Source organism: Apaloderma vittatum, unplaced genomic scaffold (assembly GCF_000703405.1).
Source record: "Apaloderma vittatum isolate BGI_N311 unplaced genomic scaffold, ASM70340v1 scaffold10, whole genome shotgun sequence".
In the NCBI taxonomy this organism is placed as follows: Eukaryota; Metazoa; Chordata; class Aves; order Trogoniformes; family Trogonidae; genus Apaloderma; species Apaloderma vittatum.
The window spans coordinates 2265-17875 of NW_009693730.1; the positions used below are offsets into that span (position 1 = coordinate 2265).

General features: G+C 36.3%; 1 protein-coding gene across 1 annotated transcript in view; it reads left to right on the top strand.

Annotated features, from left to right (window-relative positions):
* Positions 1-11920: 11920 nt before the first annotated feature.
* The window catches only part of CDK13 (cyclin-dependent kinase 13), a 29744-nt gene continuing 26053 nt past the window's right edge, over positions 11921-15611 (top strand). The window contains exons 1-3 of the mRNA XM_009864423.1: positions 11921-11981; positions 12241-12380; positions 14544-14714. Coding sequence (XP_009862725.1) covers positions 14549-14714 — 166 coding nt within the window. The 5' untranslated portion in view covers positions 11921-11981; positions 12241-12380; positions 14544-14548. The remainder of the gene's footprint in view (positions 11982-12240; positions 12381-14543; positions 14715-15611) is intronic.

Here is a 15611-nt window from a genome sequence, read left to right on the forward strand (position 1 = left end):
TGAAGGCAAGTGCTTCTTACAGCACCTGTCTTCTTCATCTGGGTGATTTAACGACTTAATTCTGGGCTTGTATCAAGTGGTATCAAGACAGTAAGAACGTTGAATGTGACTGAACATGCCAGGCTGCAAGTGTTTTTGCTCTTTGCATTCTAAATCCCATCTCTGTGTCTTCTGTAATGTTATATACATTATCTGGTTATTTTGGTATGCAGAAAATGAGAACGAAGTGATTCTAGCATGCTTGGAAAGCTTGTGTGTCTGGGGTACTGACTTTTTCATTTAGGTCTCTGAACTGCTTAGGGAGAAACTTCTAGTAAACAGTTGAAGAGAAAAAAAGTGAAGTCAGCTTCGCTCCTTTGAAATCCCTGGTTTTCTCAAGCAACAGGAAAAACGGGATTGCTGTGAGTTAAGAATTTTGAACTGCAGTTAGCGACTCTTGTTACCTGGGTGGGTTGCCTGGAGGTGGGTTCTAAAGAGAAGCAAAGACACTAGGTATGTGTTCCACACTTGGAAAATTCTCTCTGAATAGTAGAGTAATTGCCTTTTCCATTCTAATAGCAGTAAATGTCTTTATTTTGGGCAATCTGATGATTCAAACTGTTTCCACTTGTTGGATAAAACTTTTTTACTTCCTTCTGGTGGCTTTGTATTACTGTATTGTGGATAGTACCAGCTGTCCTGAAGTAGCATGTGCACCTCTTCAAGCTATGAATTTTTCCATAATGCCAAAAGTATGAGGTATTTATTTCTCTACTGATAAACTGGCTGGATTAAAAAAAAAAAATCCCAAGAGAAAAAGGACGGGGAGGGGAGAAGAAAGAAGAAACCCTCATGATTGACAGAGTAGGCAGAATGGTCTCTCTTTGGAAACTAGTTTAGGATGCGATTGTAGGAAGAGAAAAACTCTTTTTCATAATTTCAGTCGGGTCATATGCTATGTGATCACACATTTAATTCAGTTAGCAGTATAAATGAGTAATCACATTTTCCAAATTTGGATACACCTACCCATCTGCCTAGATAAAAATAAGTGGGTGGGGCACTACTAGCGTAGTACTACTGTGTGCACTGATGTTCCTTACAGGAAAAATACAAGATTTCTCATTGGGTGCTAGAGTGCCATCTCATTCTCTAGCTGTAGCTGGTCTGCAGTAGTGAGGCTTTGCAAAGTATGGATCATTTATGTACAAATCCAAAACAAATAAGGGAAAATGGTAATATGCATATTCATCTAGTAAATCCCTATTTTGTGCAGAAGATGAGGTTTCAAAAACTGATAGGAAGATAACTTTGAGTAATTCCACTGCTTTTGAACTTAAAGGAGTAGGAGAGATTTGCAGACATTTTGGGTGAAAATAGATATTGTTGTGTTGTTATTATTATTTACATAAACCTCTCTTGTCTAGTAAAACTGTATTTTGCAGGATTTAAAATGTGAAACTGTAGGTTTTCACTGTTTGAAATAGCTTTTTTTTTAATATTATGTTTTTAGTATGTGTATTGAAGCTCTCTAGTACATAGCCTGAATTTATTAAGATTTGTTTTGTTACTTAGCAGTGGACTTTGCCTTTTACTCAGCCATGTTCGTGTGCCTCATTGTGCTGCTTCATTCCTTATTGAGTGAAGGGACTTAATTTGAAAAATTTATCTTTTAATGTGTTTTAGAATACAGCATTTCAGGTTTTTTGGTTTTTTGCTGGTTGATTTATTGTAGGTAGAGTTCATAGGGTTACAAAGCAGATCTAAGAAACAAAACTGATGTTCAGTATTTTTCAATATTTTTGTACTGTATGTAGTAGACACCCATTTAAAGATTTACAGTTTGAATCGGTATGGCAAGTTACGTCATTTTTGCGCACAAAACAGCTGAGTAGGTGGTTGCTAGCAGAGCTGCTTAGAGTATAACCTTGAACTAGAGGCTAGGGGAAATAAATAACATTAAATAATAAGGTGTCAGGTGAGAGAGCGCTGTTACTGTTACGACTTGCATGCTAGTGTCACGTGGAGAAGCTGCACTATGAACTAGAATGTTTTTGTTGAGGTGGTTTATGTTACTGAGTGATCATAAATGTCTTGAAAGATCTGCAGTGAAGCCAATTGATTAAATTTAGGTCTTGCTTTTCAAATACGAGATGACCTTACTGTGCAGGGGGAGATGGCAGTGCTTAGCCAGTAGTGCAGCATTCACCGGTAGTTAATGAAAGAGCTGGGCTGTGGTGGGTGTTTTAACCTCTTTTAGTCCGTTCAGTTTCTTGTTATTCCACTCTTACTCTCACGAATCTTTGTATTTTGTTTTGTCAAGAAGTGACGACACAATCAGTTCCCCGTCCAACTCTAGTGCTTGATGTATTCTGAGTGTAATATTGTTTGCACTTAGGTAACATGTTGGATTTAGCTTGCTCTTAAAGAGGTTAAGAAGAAAAGAGGTTTTCAAGTTTACAAACATGAGAAGGTAACACGTGACTGTTCTGGTTTGTCAATAAAATATAATGCTGTTTTTCTGTTAAAATAAAGGGAGGACTGGAACGGGAAAGAAGGGAGCATGTAGAAAAATAGCATGACAAGAAAAGACATGCACACTGAGGGAGACTTGTATTCTTGAAAATCTGACATGTTTAGCTTATTTTGCTTTTCTTCATGCTTCCAAATATCAAAATAATAAAATGTAACCCATCAAGTTTTATCTTACTATTTAGAATTCTTTCGTTCTGTGCTTGAAAATATAAGTGATACTACACCAGTAGACTTTCTGTTAAATTCAGTAATAAATTTACTGTTTGGTTATGATACCTTAACCAGTGAAGTGCAGTAAATTGTTGCCTTGTGAGAAGGAGAAACATTGTAACAGTTTTCAAACTTGTAACTAATAACACTTAGATATCTTAAGTAGTTTTTAATGCAATGAATAAATACATTATGTTAATTAAGAAGAGAAAGAATGAATACTGATTTGTTTTATGAAATCTAGGGTGTTAGGCAAAAAGATACTAAAATTAAAAAAAACGTTGATACATAAACCAACTTTTAAAAAATTTATTTCTTGGAGGGGAAGCCCATTTTCTTTGTTGGTCTGAAAAATGGAGGAAAGCAGTGCTGAGTTTTGGTTTCGAGTGACATACTTAGTACTGTTTTCTTCCTCTGTCGGTTTCTTCTTGGTTTTATTTTATAGCTACACATAGCATTATGTAATTACTGCCATTTCCCCTTGCAGCTAATCTAGTACTCCTAGTCTCCTTTGTTGCTGGGGAAGAAAAAAAGCAGCTTTGGAACTTCTTAATTCTAAAGCAGGCTAGTCCTACTGATACTTAAAGTTTTTAGGCAAATCAGGTTGTTTTGGTGGCTTCTTTTTTTTGTTCCCCCCCCCCCCTTCCATATATGAGAACATACTGAAATCTGCATATGGTTCAGAAGTAACTTTATGAATGTCATGACATCTGGCAGTTTTCTCTGTAGGAGTATAGACCTGTGTGGCCCGAATTCAGGATGCTCATAGGAGGCTGTTAATGGCCAAACACACAGGGATGTGTAAATGAGGCAGAACTCCTGGGTGCAGATAGAAAGAAGCATCAAAGAAAACTTACCTGAAGCTGTAGCTTTTGGGAGATTGGGGTGTGGCCCTTAGGTTTGACACACCTCTTGGTCTCTCCAAGATTGGGGAAAAAAAAGTTGAGATTACTTTGTTGGACTTGTTTGCAATACAGTTCTGTGCAGTTGCAGCCACTGTTCTTTTGTTGCTGTTTCCCGTGTTAAAAGCAAACTCCTAATTAAAGATGAAGTAGTTGGTGAGGAATGTCAGATAAGGTGTTTCATATATGTATATGCGTATATACACGAATACACACATATTTAATAGGAATTTGTTGGAAGATGTAGAGAGTACTGTATATTTCCTATGTCTCTCCTGGTGTTTTTTCAGGGTCCCAGCAAGATGTTAGTGTCCTGTTAGATATCAGACACTGGCTGTTGTGTGAGCCCTTTTCTGTGCTGCTGTGACTTCACCTTTTATGTCAAACAAGTGTTTGAACAGAGAGAATTGGCTGATTTTATTGGGTATAAGGCAGTATTTCTGAGTTCTGTATACCCTTCTGAGGGAAAGCTTGTAAAGGTCCAGAGTTTTGGTTTTGTGCCATTTTTATAGATGGAAACTTGTACATATGGTTTTGTCTAGCCAGGAAGGTTTTCTTGGAGGTTTTGAACTAACGCTGATGGAACAGCGGTAGCTGAATATTTGAAAATATCATTAGGCTTATGAAAACAGCAGATTTTTATTGTCGTAATTTGAATAACTAGCATTGTGACAAAACTGCCTTTTGCTTAAGATTCAGCATTTGTGTGTTTAGTTACAAGTGTTAATGTTTTGCTGTAACTCCCTTGGGTCTAGCCCAGTGGACAAGATACAACAAGGGATTCTCATAAACCTCTTTGGTATTCCAAATGAAGTTCTATTTTATTATTAGCACGGACATGCACTATTAGCACAGACATATGGGTTTTTTTGCTGACGTAAAATTAAATAATTGAAAACTTTTGGAAAAGTTTAAACCAGTGGAGAGATTATACTTGGTCAACATGTAACTAGGCTGCCATCATTTTGATCTGCCATTAAGGGCTCTACATACTGGAACTGAAACCTAAATAATTGTGTGCATGCATGGTTGCTGTGTCCCACATGGATGCAATTTTGAGAAACCTATGATCTTGTCACTTGGAGTGTGAAACTTTGGATGGAGATTTTTGGTAGGGTTTTTTTTGTTTGTTGATTTTTATGTTGAGTTTGGGGTTGGTTTTTTTTTTTAGTTTTTTTTTTTTTTTGTGCCCTTGGATAGATTCATGTTCACATCCCAGACTTTCTTAACTAATATTGGTAAAATATGTACATTGATCCACTGTCAATGCTGGGCTTTCTTACATGGTTGTTTTTCAAGAATGCATGAAGATTTATGTTACTTTTGCCTCAGTTTTTCAAAACTGCCTCTTCCCCGCCAAGTTACAGTACGTGATCACGTGAGCATTAGCAGTCATTAATTTGAACAGATTTTCTCATTTCATCCTTAGTAGTGATCTGAATGAACTTGTTTTGTTTTGAATCAAAGCAAAACAGAAATAGTCTTATGGTCAGTCGTGGTGTCCCCACAACTGTAGTGTTTTAAGCTGCTACTTCTGTTTTCAAGCGCATGTGGAATTACATCTGTGTTTCTGCTGGTGACATAGATTCTTTGTATTGGGCACGTTTCAAAACAAATGAACAAAAAACCCCAAACAAACCAGAAATTTTGCTTATGAAAGATATATAATTTAGTGACATTTACAAGGTGTGCTTTAAGTGTAGTGCAGGTTGCAGTGAGGTCCTTGGGCTGGAGGTTGTGTTCTACAGGTAACTGGAGTCAGTTTAGAACAGCTGGTCTAGGACCAAGGCATGCAAGCAAGGGTTTTCCAAGACAGGTCAGTGACATCCTTGAAAATGATGTGCCATTTATAGAAGTCAGAACTAATGGGGCTTATTAGCTTCTGCTTGATATAATTATAGTGATTCTGAAGCGGGTGTGGATCTATAGCAGCATACCTCTGCTTAAGGTAGTAATTCCTCTCGGAAAGTGAGATAAAAGTGTGAGGAGAGCTCTGGCCTAGAAGTGTGTGTGTATTGTCTGGAGAGCCTCGGCCCTCTTTTTTTCTTCCTGCTACCTTGTCTTAACTCTGTATTATGGAACTTTTTCACTTTTGTTCTGGTTTGGTCAAGCCTCTGAAAATTTTCTGTGTGATTTATTATTGAGAAAAATCTAAATATTGATGAGAAAAAATAACTTCAGCAACATCATTCATAATGGACCAGAAGTGAGTTCTCAAGAGAATTTTCTGACCAATGTTACCTTTTTGTTTCATTTTAATGGACATGGACTGAAGTGAACCAAAACCTTGTATATTTGTTGAAAATTCAGAGAACAGAATTGGGATTATTAATTTTTTTAAGTATAAAAAACTTCTGTTGTTGTTATACCAACTGTCGTTATCCTGCCATGCCAGAAAATTCTGTAAAACCTACTTCTTGGCATAGAATGGAACTGTGTTATTTCCAAGAGCTGTCCTCATCTGGGTTTTATATTGGTTTTTTTTTTTCCTTTCAAGGATCTCTGGTCATTTGGATCAGTTGCATTTTTTTTACTATAGAATTCTAAAGCTTGTCCTGTAGCATACAGTAGCACACAGTGTGCGTATCTACACATTGTTCTTAATCACTTCTACAGAGAGTCTTGATTTATCTCAGTGACTTTTTATGTTGCTTTAGAAAGAAGACTGAAAAGAATTCTTTTTATAATGCAGGAAAAAAGTGTAAATTTGAAATTAGTTAATACTGCACACAGAACAGGAATGCTTTTGTACTATATTAAATATTTGTTTAGTTGAAATGTAATTTCTTGTATTGATAATTGAAATAGAATTAATTTAATTATTACTAAAATTAAACTTAGTGTGGGGTGGATAGTCCTGACCATAATGATTACAGTTGGCTTTTTTGTTTGGTGGGTTTGGTTTTTTTTTTTTTAATTTGTTTGATTGCTTGTTTTGGCAGCCTCCGTACACTGCTGCTGTCTTTTGAAGTCTGAAATTCTTGTATCTGAAGCATTATTTTGGCTATTGCTTGATGCTTTTTTCTTGTCCAGATAATAAAAATTTTTTTCTTTATCCTCATTTTACTTTTTCCTCTCCTTCAAATTATATACTTAAGCAAAATAGATTTCCATCAGACTTTAATCAATAAAATATTTGTAAATCTGGTGACTACCATTGCTATTCTTAGTATGGTAAAATGGATTAAAAATGCCACATTTAATTACAGTTATTTCATAATATTTCTGAGTAGTAGCAGTGGATTAGGCCTTGTTCCATGCCTTTCACCTCAATTAGTTTTGTTTTCTCTTTTGCCTTTTAATGAAGAAATGAATCAAGACTACTAGTAGGCAAATTAGGATATCCCTTTTAAAAATTTGATGAAAAATAACTTCAATGAAATGGTAGTTTTCACAGTAAAAGTTTGCTTTACTAACTGTTAAGATTCCTCCCGCCCACCTACCCTCATTCTAGGTTATTTTCCCGGTATGATTCTGTAGATGGCTTAGTTGTATATTTTTTTTCTGTTAGTCTCTGTATCTGATGCAGGCATAGCATAGGCTTACTTGTGGATTATGTTATCTCACCAGTACTGTAACTATATTGTAAGGATATTAGTAACTATACTGGATACTTCTGGAGGTTTTTTTGGGGGGGGGAAGTATACAGTTAAATTTCAAAAAAGGTAAGCTAAGATTTATGGCTGTCTTCCAGTTGGTTACATTGCAACCTTTAGTATTGAGGAGTTAGATTTTTTTTCATGTAACTTTAATGACAATTGTGATAGTGAGACTTAAGAAGTTGCTACAATTACCGCTTCATTGTTGCATTTAGATTTTTCTTATCATATTGTAACATTAATTACATTTTGTTGAGTTCTGACTCTGTGGCCAGGGGATTTTTTTTTTTCACAAGTAGTGTGTATATTAAAGGTGTTTGCATGAGTTGCCTAGATTTTCTTTAAATGAGAAAAATATCTTTGATACGTAGGGAGGAAAAAGGAATGCATCTGTCTCATAGATATGCTTGTATTTTGCAGTTCTTAATGGGAGAAAGTAGAAGAAAGTACATCTAAGAAAGCATTAAGATTTTTCTAACAACCTGTTTAGGTGTAGAATCTTGATTGATTAATTTGATAGATTATTTTTTTATATACACGATCTTTCCTATTTCATAGACTTTTTTCTGTTCTGTGAGAATAGTGAAAATGGTTGGTTTAGAAAAAGTAGCTTATTAAAAAAGCACATACACTGGGAAAGCAGTTAGACTAAACTTTATCTGGGTAAAATCTTTATTTTTCTTTTTTTGAATCAGGAGATCAGCAAAATCTCGAAGCAGAAGTCCGTATTCATCAAGGCACTCGAGATCTCGTAGCAGACACAGATTGTCTAGATCCAGAAGTCGTCATTCAAGTATCTCTCCTAGTACGTTGACTCTGAAGAGCAGCCTGGCTGCTGAGCTGAACAAAAACAAAAAAGCAAGAGCTGCTGAGGCAGCCAAAGCCAGTGCGAAAGCTTCCAATACTTCAACACCTACCAAGGGGAACACTGACACTGCTGTAAGTGCACCTCAAGTGAACAATGTAAAGGACCTGAAGAAAATAAAAACTGAGCATACGCCTTCTCCTACGAGCACGGCAAATTTGAAAAATGACAAGGCAAAAGCAAAGGTCTCGCTTCCTGAGACAAAAGGGGAAAATAATTTAATTGCAGACAAAATTACAAAACAGAAACCTACAGCAGTAAAAGAGAATAAATTAACTGTTGTAAAACAGGCACCGGTCACTGTAAAAGAGAAAAGCAAGCCGAGCACACCCAGTGTAGTAACCAAGGAGAAAGATCGAATTGTTGCACTACCAACCTCCACACTGCCACCCTTGCCTTTGCCTCCCACGCTGCCTGAAGATAAAGAAACTGATAGGTGAGTTGTGACAGAGATTTGCTTTTGGAGGTTGTCTTTTTCTTTTTATTATTGTTGTTGTTATTTACCAATTTGCTAGATCAGACTGATGCATTAGGTAGGTTGTTTGTGCTCTTCAGTCCTGTAACGTGGAGCTTATTAGTGAACTGAAGGAATTTGAACTTAAAAATAATTTAACTGCCTCCTGAAAAGAGAAAGGTTTAGTTAGTGTAGGAGGAATCTTTCAATAAAAAGTATACTAAAGAGATGATTTAAGATTGTGGGTACATAATAGGTTTGAGACTGATGCAAGGATGCATTCAAGGATTCAAGAGTTCAAGTTTGGTGTGAACATGTACATACTTCGAGGGAAAAGTTGAATTCAGTAGCAATATGGGAAAATTCCTTAATTAGCTGGTGTCTGAGGTAAAGATTCCCTTGCCTTAGGAAGGCAACTGTTTTTATAGTTGTGCGTTATTTTAGTACGATTTATATCTGGGATCAGTATTATTTTGAGTACGTATAAAGGAAGTGAAATTTGTGGCTTATTCTGTTAACTTTTGAAGCATTGAAAAATGTTGAAAAATTAGTCTGTGTGAAGAAATCCATGTCTGCATTCTAAGTGTCCTCTTGAGTTTAGACTGTGTTTAGTTGATAGACCTAACAGAGAATGTGTGCTGTGATGTGTGTTGGAAAATGAGGCTGTTGAGCTGTAATTTACTGTTTTTCTTTTGGTTTGATGATGAAACTGAGAAAAGCTACTTTTGTTTTTATGTATGGTGTTACATGCCTCTTGCATGTATACAAGAAATCAGGTTCTCACAATAAGTAAGAAAAAAAAATGTTTTAGCATTGAAGTAATTTAAATGTGATAAATCTTTGTAAAAAAAAATGAAACAGTAAAAGAAATATTCAAAACATTATGAAGTTCTTTATTCCATATCTCTGAAACTAGCCTATCTTCTCTGGTTCTTTGAGAGGCATATAATGTTTCTTTGATTAGTAAATGTAGTTAGAAGTGTAAATGTTTCTCTTGTGTTTGCTAGTAATTTAATGCTATGTTAAGCATTAGGATACCTTCTCAGTGAATGAAACTTAACAAGATTAGACAGGTATTTATTTTTTTAGTAGTAAAAGAAAAATCTTATTTCTTGCCCTTAAGCATGCTAGCAGATGTCATTCCAATTGTTCAGAATCACATCTGTGTGGTGAATGTATGGTTGCCTTTAAATTTGACAGAGCCATCTTCTCTAAGTAAATGGGATTTCTGACACTTATTTGAGAGGAAGATTTACTGTTTTAACTGAAAACTAGGCTAACTAGTTTAAATATGTCTAGCATTGCAATGTTAATTGTGGTAGTATGAAATGAGATTTCGTCTTGAAGCTGGCTAGTTGCTCTCATTATTAGTATTTTTTCGTGTAATAGCTCTTTCAAGTGTAGCTGAACTGCACAGAGGAGTTAAACTGCAGTTAAGCTACAAATTGCATTGGCACTGAGCTTGTTCCGCTTTCAAAAAAAGCCTAATGCTTACAGACAGCCTCATTGGAAAGATTAATGATAAGTAATAGAAAGTCATTTATGCTTCGCTTAGTTTTGCCTATAGAATGTTACAAACTTCAGTTAAGAACGATTGTGATTACAAGTCATGATAAAGCTTAAGGTGTCAAAGAAAAATGATCAATGATTTTTCAGGGGGCAGTGGGCAAAGGTATTTACCTTGGGTTCAGGGTTTCTCTGGTGAAATTGCATCAACAGGGCAAGCTTGATGTGCTGCAGAACTGGCTGGTTCCTAACGTCTTGTCAGTTGTGAAGTACGGTAATAATCTGATAAAACCACGAATAAACTACCTAAAGGTACAGCAGTGTTGCAAAACCACTGTGTAGGTTAGCTGAAAGGGAAAATGGGTGGTCAGTGATGTGTGATTTAACAGACTTAAAAAAAAGGATGATTTTGGCTGCCATTGTTTTCACGTGCCACTTCTAAAATTTGTTCTGAAACAAAACCACTCATACATTATACTTTCAGTAATACTGAAAGTTTGTGAGGCAAATACAAATACACGAACTTAAATATTGAGAATTTTTATTTACCATGATAATTACATGCACTGTCAAAAGGTGATTTGTTCTTTATAGCATGTCTGTCTTTATTTGTGACAAAGAGAGTGTATACTTCTTTCAGGTGATTCTGTAAAGCAGATGCAGCTTGAGAAGTGGTAGAAGACATTCAAGTATTCTGTTTCATGAGGAAGCAGAGACATAACAAAACACTGGAATGCTTTACGTAAATATATGAAGATTGTTAATTGCAATTTATGTAAGAAAGAATATGCATTCTCCCTGGTGGAAGATAGCAATATCTTTCCATTTACAGAAGTTCCTGCTTTATCTACGAAAACTAGATGGTAGATAAGAACTAGGTTGAGAAGTTGCAGTTCCCAGAGGATGAACCATGTTTTTTTTTAAAAAAAAAAGTTGGACTTTTCAGAATTTCCACATTAGAATGGGAAGAGCATCTCATTATTGTGTACAGTAATTAAAGGAATACATTGCTCTACGTTTGTTTGGGGGATTTTTCTCAAGGAAGAGATTGACTGTCGATATCTGTTATCTAATTATGATTGATGATTTAGAAACAGTTGAGTATCAGTAACGCATGACAAAAAGCATTTAGTTACTTTTTTCACCTGATTTTTTTCCCCCCCTACTTGTTTTGTATGCTGATCACTAGAAATGTGTTGAACCTGGAGGTTTTCAGCAAATGTATGAGATTGAAATCTGTAAATGAGGTGGTGTGAACTCCTCATAATGCTCTGCAGTGTTACTGTAACCAGGAAGCTTATTATCTCTGGAGACCAAATTTATAAAGAACTGGATTAGGATAATGTTCTTTTTTATATGAGAAGTCAGTCAGAGTACAGATTTTACCACTCTGCTTCTGATATCTGGCAGTACCTGAGCTCTAAATATTCTTGGAAGTCTAGGCTGTAAGCTTGGGAAAAAGCTTGTGTGGCAGAAGAGGTCTGGCCTGGTAAGGCTTGCTGTGTCATCTAATCTCAGCTTTTGTCAGAAAGATCTGATTTTTAGTTTCTCTAGAATTTTGGTAGTTTGCTGTACATCTTCCAGAAATTTTTAAATCATAAATCAAAGTCCTGTAGATTTTTAAGAGTAGGGATTTCAAATGTTGATGCATTGACAGCCCAGAATATGTTTTTGAAAAACAATTCCCGTAAGTTTTCCTTTATGTATGTTAATATCATTCTCCTGTGTTTAACTTACTAGCAAAAATATGTCTTTTTTAATAGCTTGCGAGAGAATCTTTCCATGAAGTCAGTTAAAGAAGCAGAGAAGAAGCTTCGCCATCTGCTTGCGGACTTGCCACTTCCACCAGAGTTGCCTGGAGGAGCTGATTTATCCAAAAGTCCTGAGGAAAAGAAACCAACAGTTCCATTACACAGCAAGAGAAGACCAAAGTAAGTTTATTAGACTTCAGGCAAGTAGAAGTGATAATAGTTGCTTTAAAATATATTCTACTCAAAAGAATCCTGCTTTTTAATGACCTTTTAAATATTAATGAGTCTTTAATCAAACTGCATGGTTTATTGCCACTTAATGGTAGTAAGCCAGTTGTCTAATAATGTCTTAAATATTTAGTGCTGAGAATTTTTTCGAAAGTTAAGACAATCCTTAGATATATTAGCTATATTCTTAGAAATGTTTGTTGTTTTCTAGAATATGTGGACCACGACATGGTGAAACAAAAGAAAAAGAAATAGACTGGGGAAAGCGCTGTGTGGATAAATTTGATATCATTGGTATTATTGGTGAAGGCACTTATGGGCAAGTTTACAAAGCCAGAGATAAAGACACAGGTAAGTTCAAAACAGTAAATGTAATCTTGCAATTCTAATATTTTGCTTTTGTGTTGAGTAACATTTATGATATTCTGCCCTCTAATGTTTGGGAAGCTTTTAGTTGTTTGTTTGTTTGTTTAGTTTTAAACCTAGCATTTGTCTAAATCAGAAGTTATCTTTTAGTGCCTCGGAAAGTCATTCATCTGTAAAGCTGTGGCTAAAAGCAAACTGAGTAGTCTTAATTTCTAAACCTTCTTTCTTCAGTTTTGATGCTCTGTATGTTGTTGAGCTAGTGAAGAAAAGAGGCTAAATACTCGGGAGAAGCAAAATGACACCAGGCACAGGTTGATAAAGAATAATGAAATTTGTAAAGCGATGTAAGAGTGAAAGAAACTGTGCATGAGATTTAGCCATTTTTCTTCTTCGTGCTCAAGTAGTCAGTACTTGACAGTAGGAAGAAAATATGCCCCTGTGCAACACCTGAAGTGTTGTATATTGGGTATTTTTCTTGCAGTATAACTGACTTTACAACAGCATTATAATTTTTAAATTTCATGTTAAACTATTGCTCAAATGAGCAAGCAGTCACCACTGTGATACATAATAATGTTGTCACTACTTTTGAGTAGATAATGCATTGAAATCGATTCTTCATCTGTTCTTCTGTGTTGCTTTTGGTTGTTTTATGTTCTAATAGTAGTTCTCTCTGTCACTGCTTGTCCTTCTGGCTTATTTGTGCATGTTTTGAATGCTGGATAATTTTCTACTTCAGTAGTAACTGAATTGCACAGGTTTGCATACTAGCCTCAGTTTCTTTCTTCTGATCTCCGGAAGAATGAGCAGCGTAATTGTAATTCCTTCTTCATTCTTCACTTCCACTTGTCTCAGTTTGCAAACTTTAGTTCTTAAGTTGAACAGTCACAGATTTCAGTTTTTACTTTTACCTGGGAAACCACTGCTTCTTCCTGCCCTCTTGGGATTCTGTTCTTTGCACATTTAACTTTTTAATCCCATGATAACTGTATCGCTTCTTTGGCAGGCTTCACACTATCTGTGTGTGGCAGTCATTTAGTCTCCAGTAGAAGCTGTTGCTCTCTGTGTTGAATGTGTCCTTACAAGTATATACAGTTATGAGAAACCATCCAGTTAGCTTTGGATTCAAATTCTGCGCAAAGAGCAGCATGGTGGCCTTTATACCTTCTAACTTTATACTTTATATAACCTTATATATACCCATATATATATATATACACCCACACCCCTTATAACTTGATAGCTTATATAACCTTACATAATCTTTATACCTTATAACTTTATACCTTATACTAAGGTATAAAGGCTTTATGGCCTTTATACCTTGTAACAAGCTGTGCAGTTGGTTTGCACAGCAAGTGGATGCTCTGTCATACTGGACTGTGACCTGCTGTGTAGATACTATATAAACTCGTGCAAGTCAAGTGGTTTTTAGACCTAATAAAGATACTGGTGCTGTCAATAAACTTCCCAGACACAGCAATAAATTTCCCAGAACAAAATGGTTGAGCCAGCGTGCAGTCTTCAGATATCCTCCATCATGAGTGGATCGTGCTCCCTGTCCTTTTGCAGAAGCTGGCTTCATCCAGCCTGGCCTGCAGTAAAATAATTGAGACATTTTCTCCTCGCTGTAAGCATGACAGTGATGCTTCTGCTTGTAGAATATATACTGATGAATTTGAGAACTTTTCAGTCATCTGCCTCCTATCTTGAACTACATGGTATTTATGACTATGTATGCGTTTTCTAACGTGTGGTGATGTAGTAATAAGAAAGCCAGAGTGGACACAGGCCTCTATCTCTAAAGCTGCCATTGATAGTCACTCTTATGGGGGCTTATTGATGGAACTGGCATGGAATATCAGGACACAGGTAAGTGAGGTGTGCAGGAGGAAGAGGATAGGCCTTACAGTGGGTAGCTGGAAATTCTCGTCTGTAGTTGTGCTTCCCTGTGTGATAGTTTCCCAGCAGTGGTTAATTCTGTTTCCATTCAGCATAGAGATTGGTGCAAGCATCAAAATATTAACTGTTTATTCTTTCAGAAATAATAACAAACAGAAACGGTTTTCAAAACAAACAAAACAGCCCAGTACTAAATCCCAAGTTTGGTTGCTAATCTTAATGCTTTTTATGTAAATTTTATCTTAGGGGAGATGGTGGCACTAAAGAAAGTACGACTGGATAATGAAAAGGAAGGGTTTCCAATTACGGCTATTCGGGAGATTAAGATTCTTCGACAGCTTAATCACCAAAGCATTATCAACATGAAGGAAATAGTGACGGATAAGGAAGATGCTTTGGACTTCAAGAAGGACAAAGGTATGCACGCTGGCAGGCACCAGGGTGGCTCTTTCTGGTCCTGTTCTTAATACAGGAGACTGCTGTGCTGGGTTTGAAGTTAGGCCACGTGAGAAACTATGTTTGCAACTTGTGATGCTTGACAAGGAATTTTAATTTTGATTTAATTACTAGTAGAAGTCCTTTACTTAGGTCAACTATGCCTTTTGCTCATAGAAACCTTTTTGCAAATGTTTCATACAATGAAAAAAATTTGCTTGAATCCAGTTTTGCTGGGGAGGAACAGGTGTTTGATTCCTTGACATTCATGGATTAGGGAGGCCGGCAGTTATAGGAAGGTCTTAATTGTGAGCTTTTTTAGCCTTTTATTTTCCTCATAGTATGTTCTTGTATTGTAGGCTCAATGTTGAAGGGATTTTTCATTGTAGGCGTTAGTTTTATTTGATTTATACTTCAGTTACTTTTTTCATAGTTGGGCATGTGTGTATTGAAGGGTAGAAGAAAGATAGGAACAATAGTGAAAAACAAGGTTTGTGTGGTGGTGGCAACAGTGGCCTTTTTCCCCAAATAAAAGGCATACAGACTTCTACTCTTTTGGTTCCGTCAGTGTTAAGTTTGGCTTGTTTGAGTTACTGCAACTGCCTTAGCCAAGAGGAATAAGCAAACAGTGAAAATCATGCCAGCGTTGTTGCTTGGTACTTTTGATATGGAGTGATTGTTTATTCTTTGGAGGCCATTTTTTTCCTTTTAGATCCAAGTCTTAGAAACCTGTCATTTTGGGATATTTTAGTGGCTATTCGATACATGGTTTGCCTGGAGGGGGGGGGTTGGAATGTGGTACCTGTGTTTCTTGCCTGCTCTCCCTCCCCAAGTTCCCACACAGTGTGCACAGAAAATGCCATACATGCTGCACAGCCA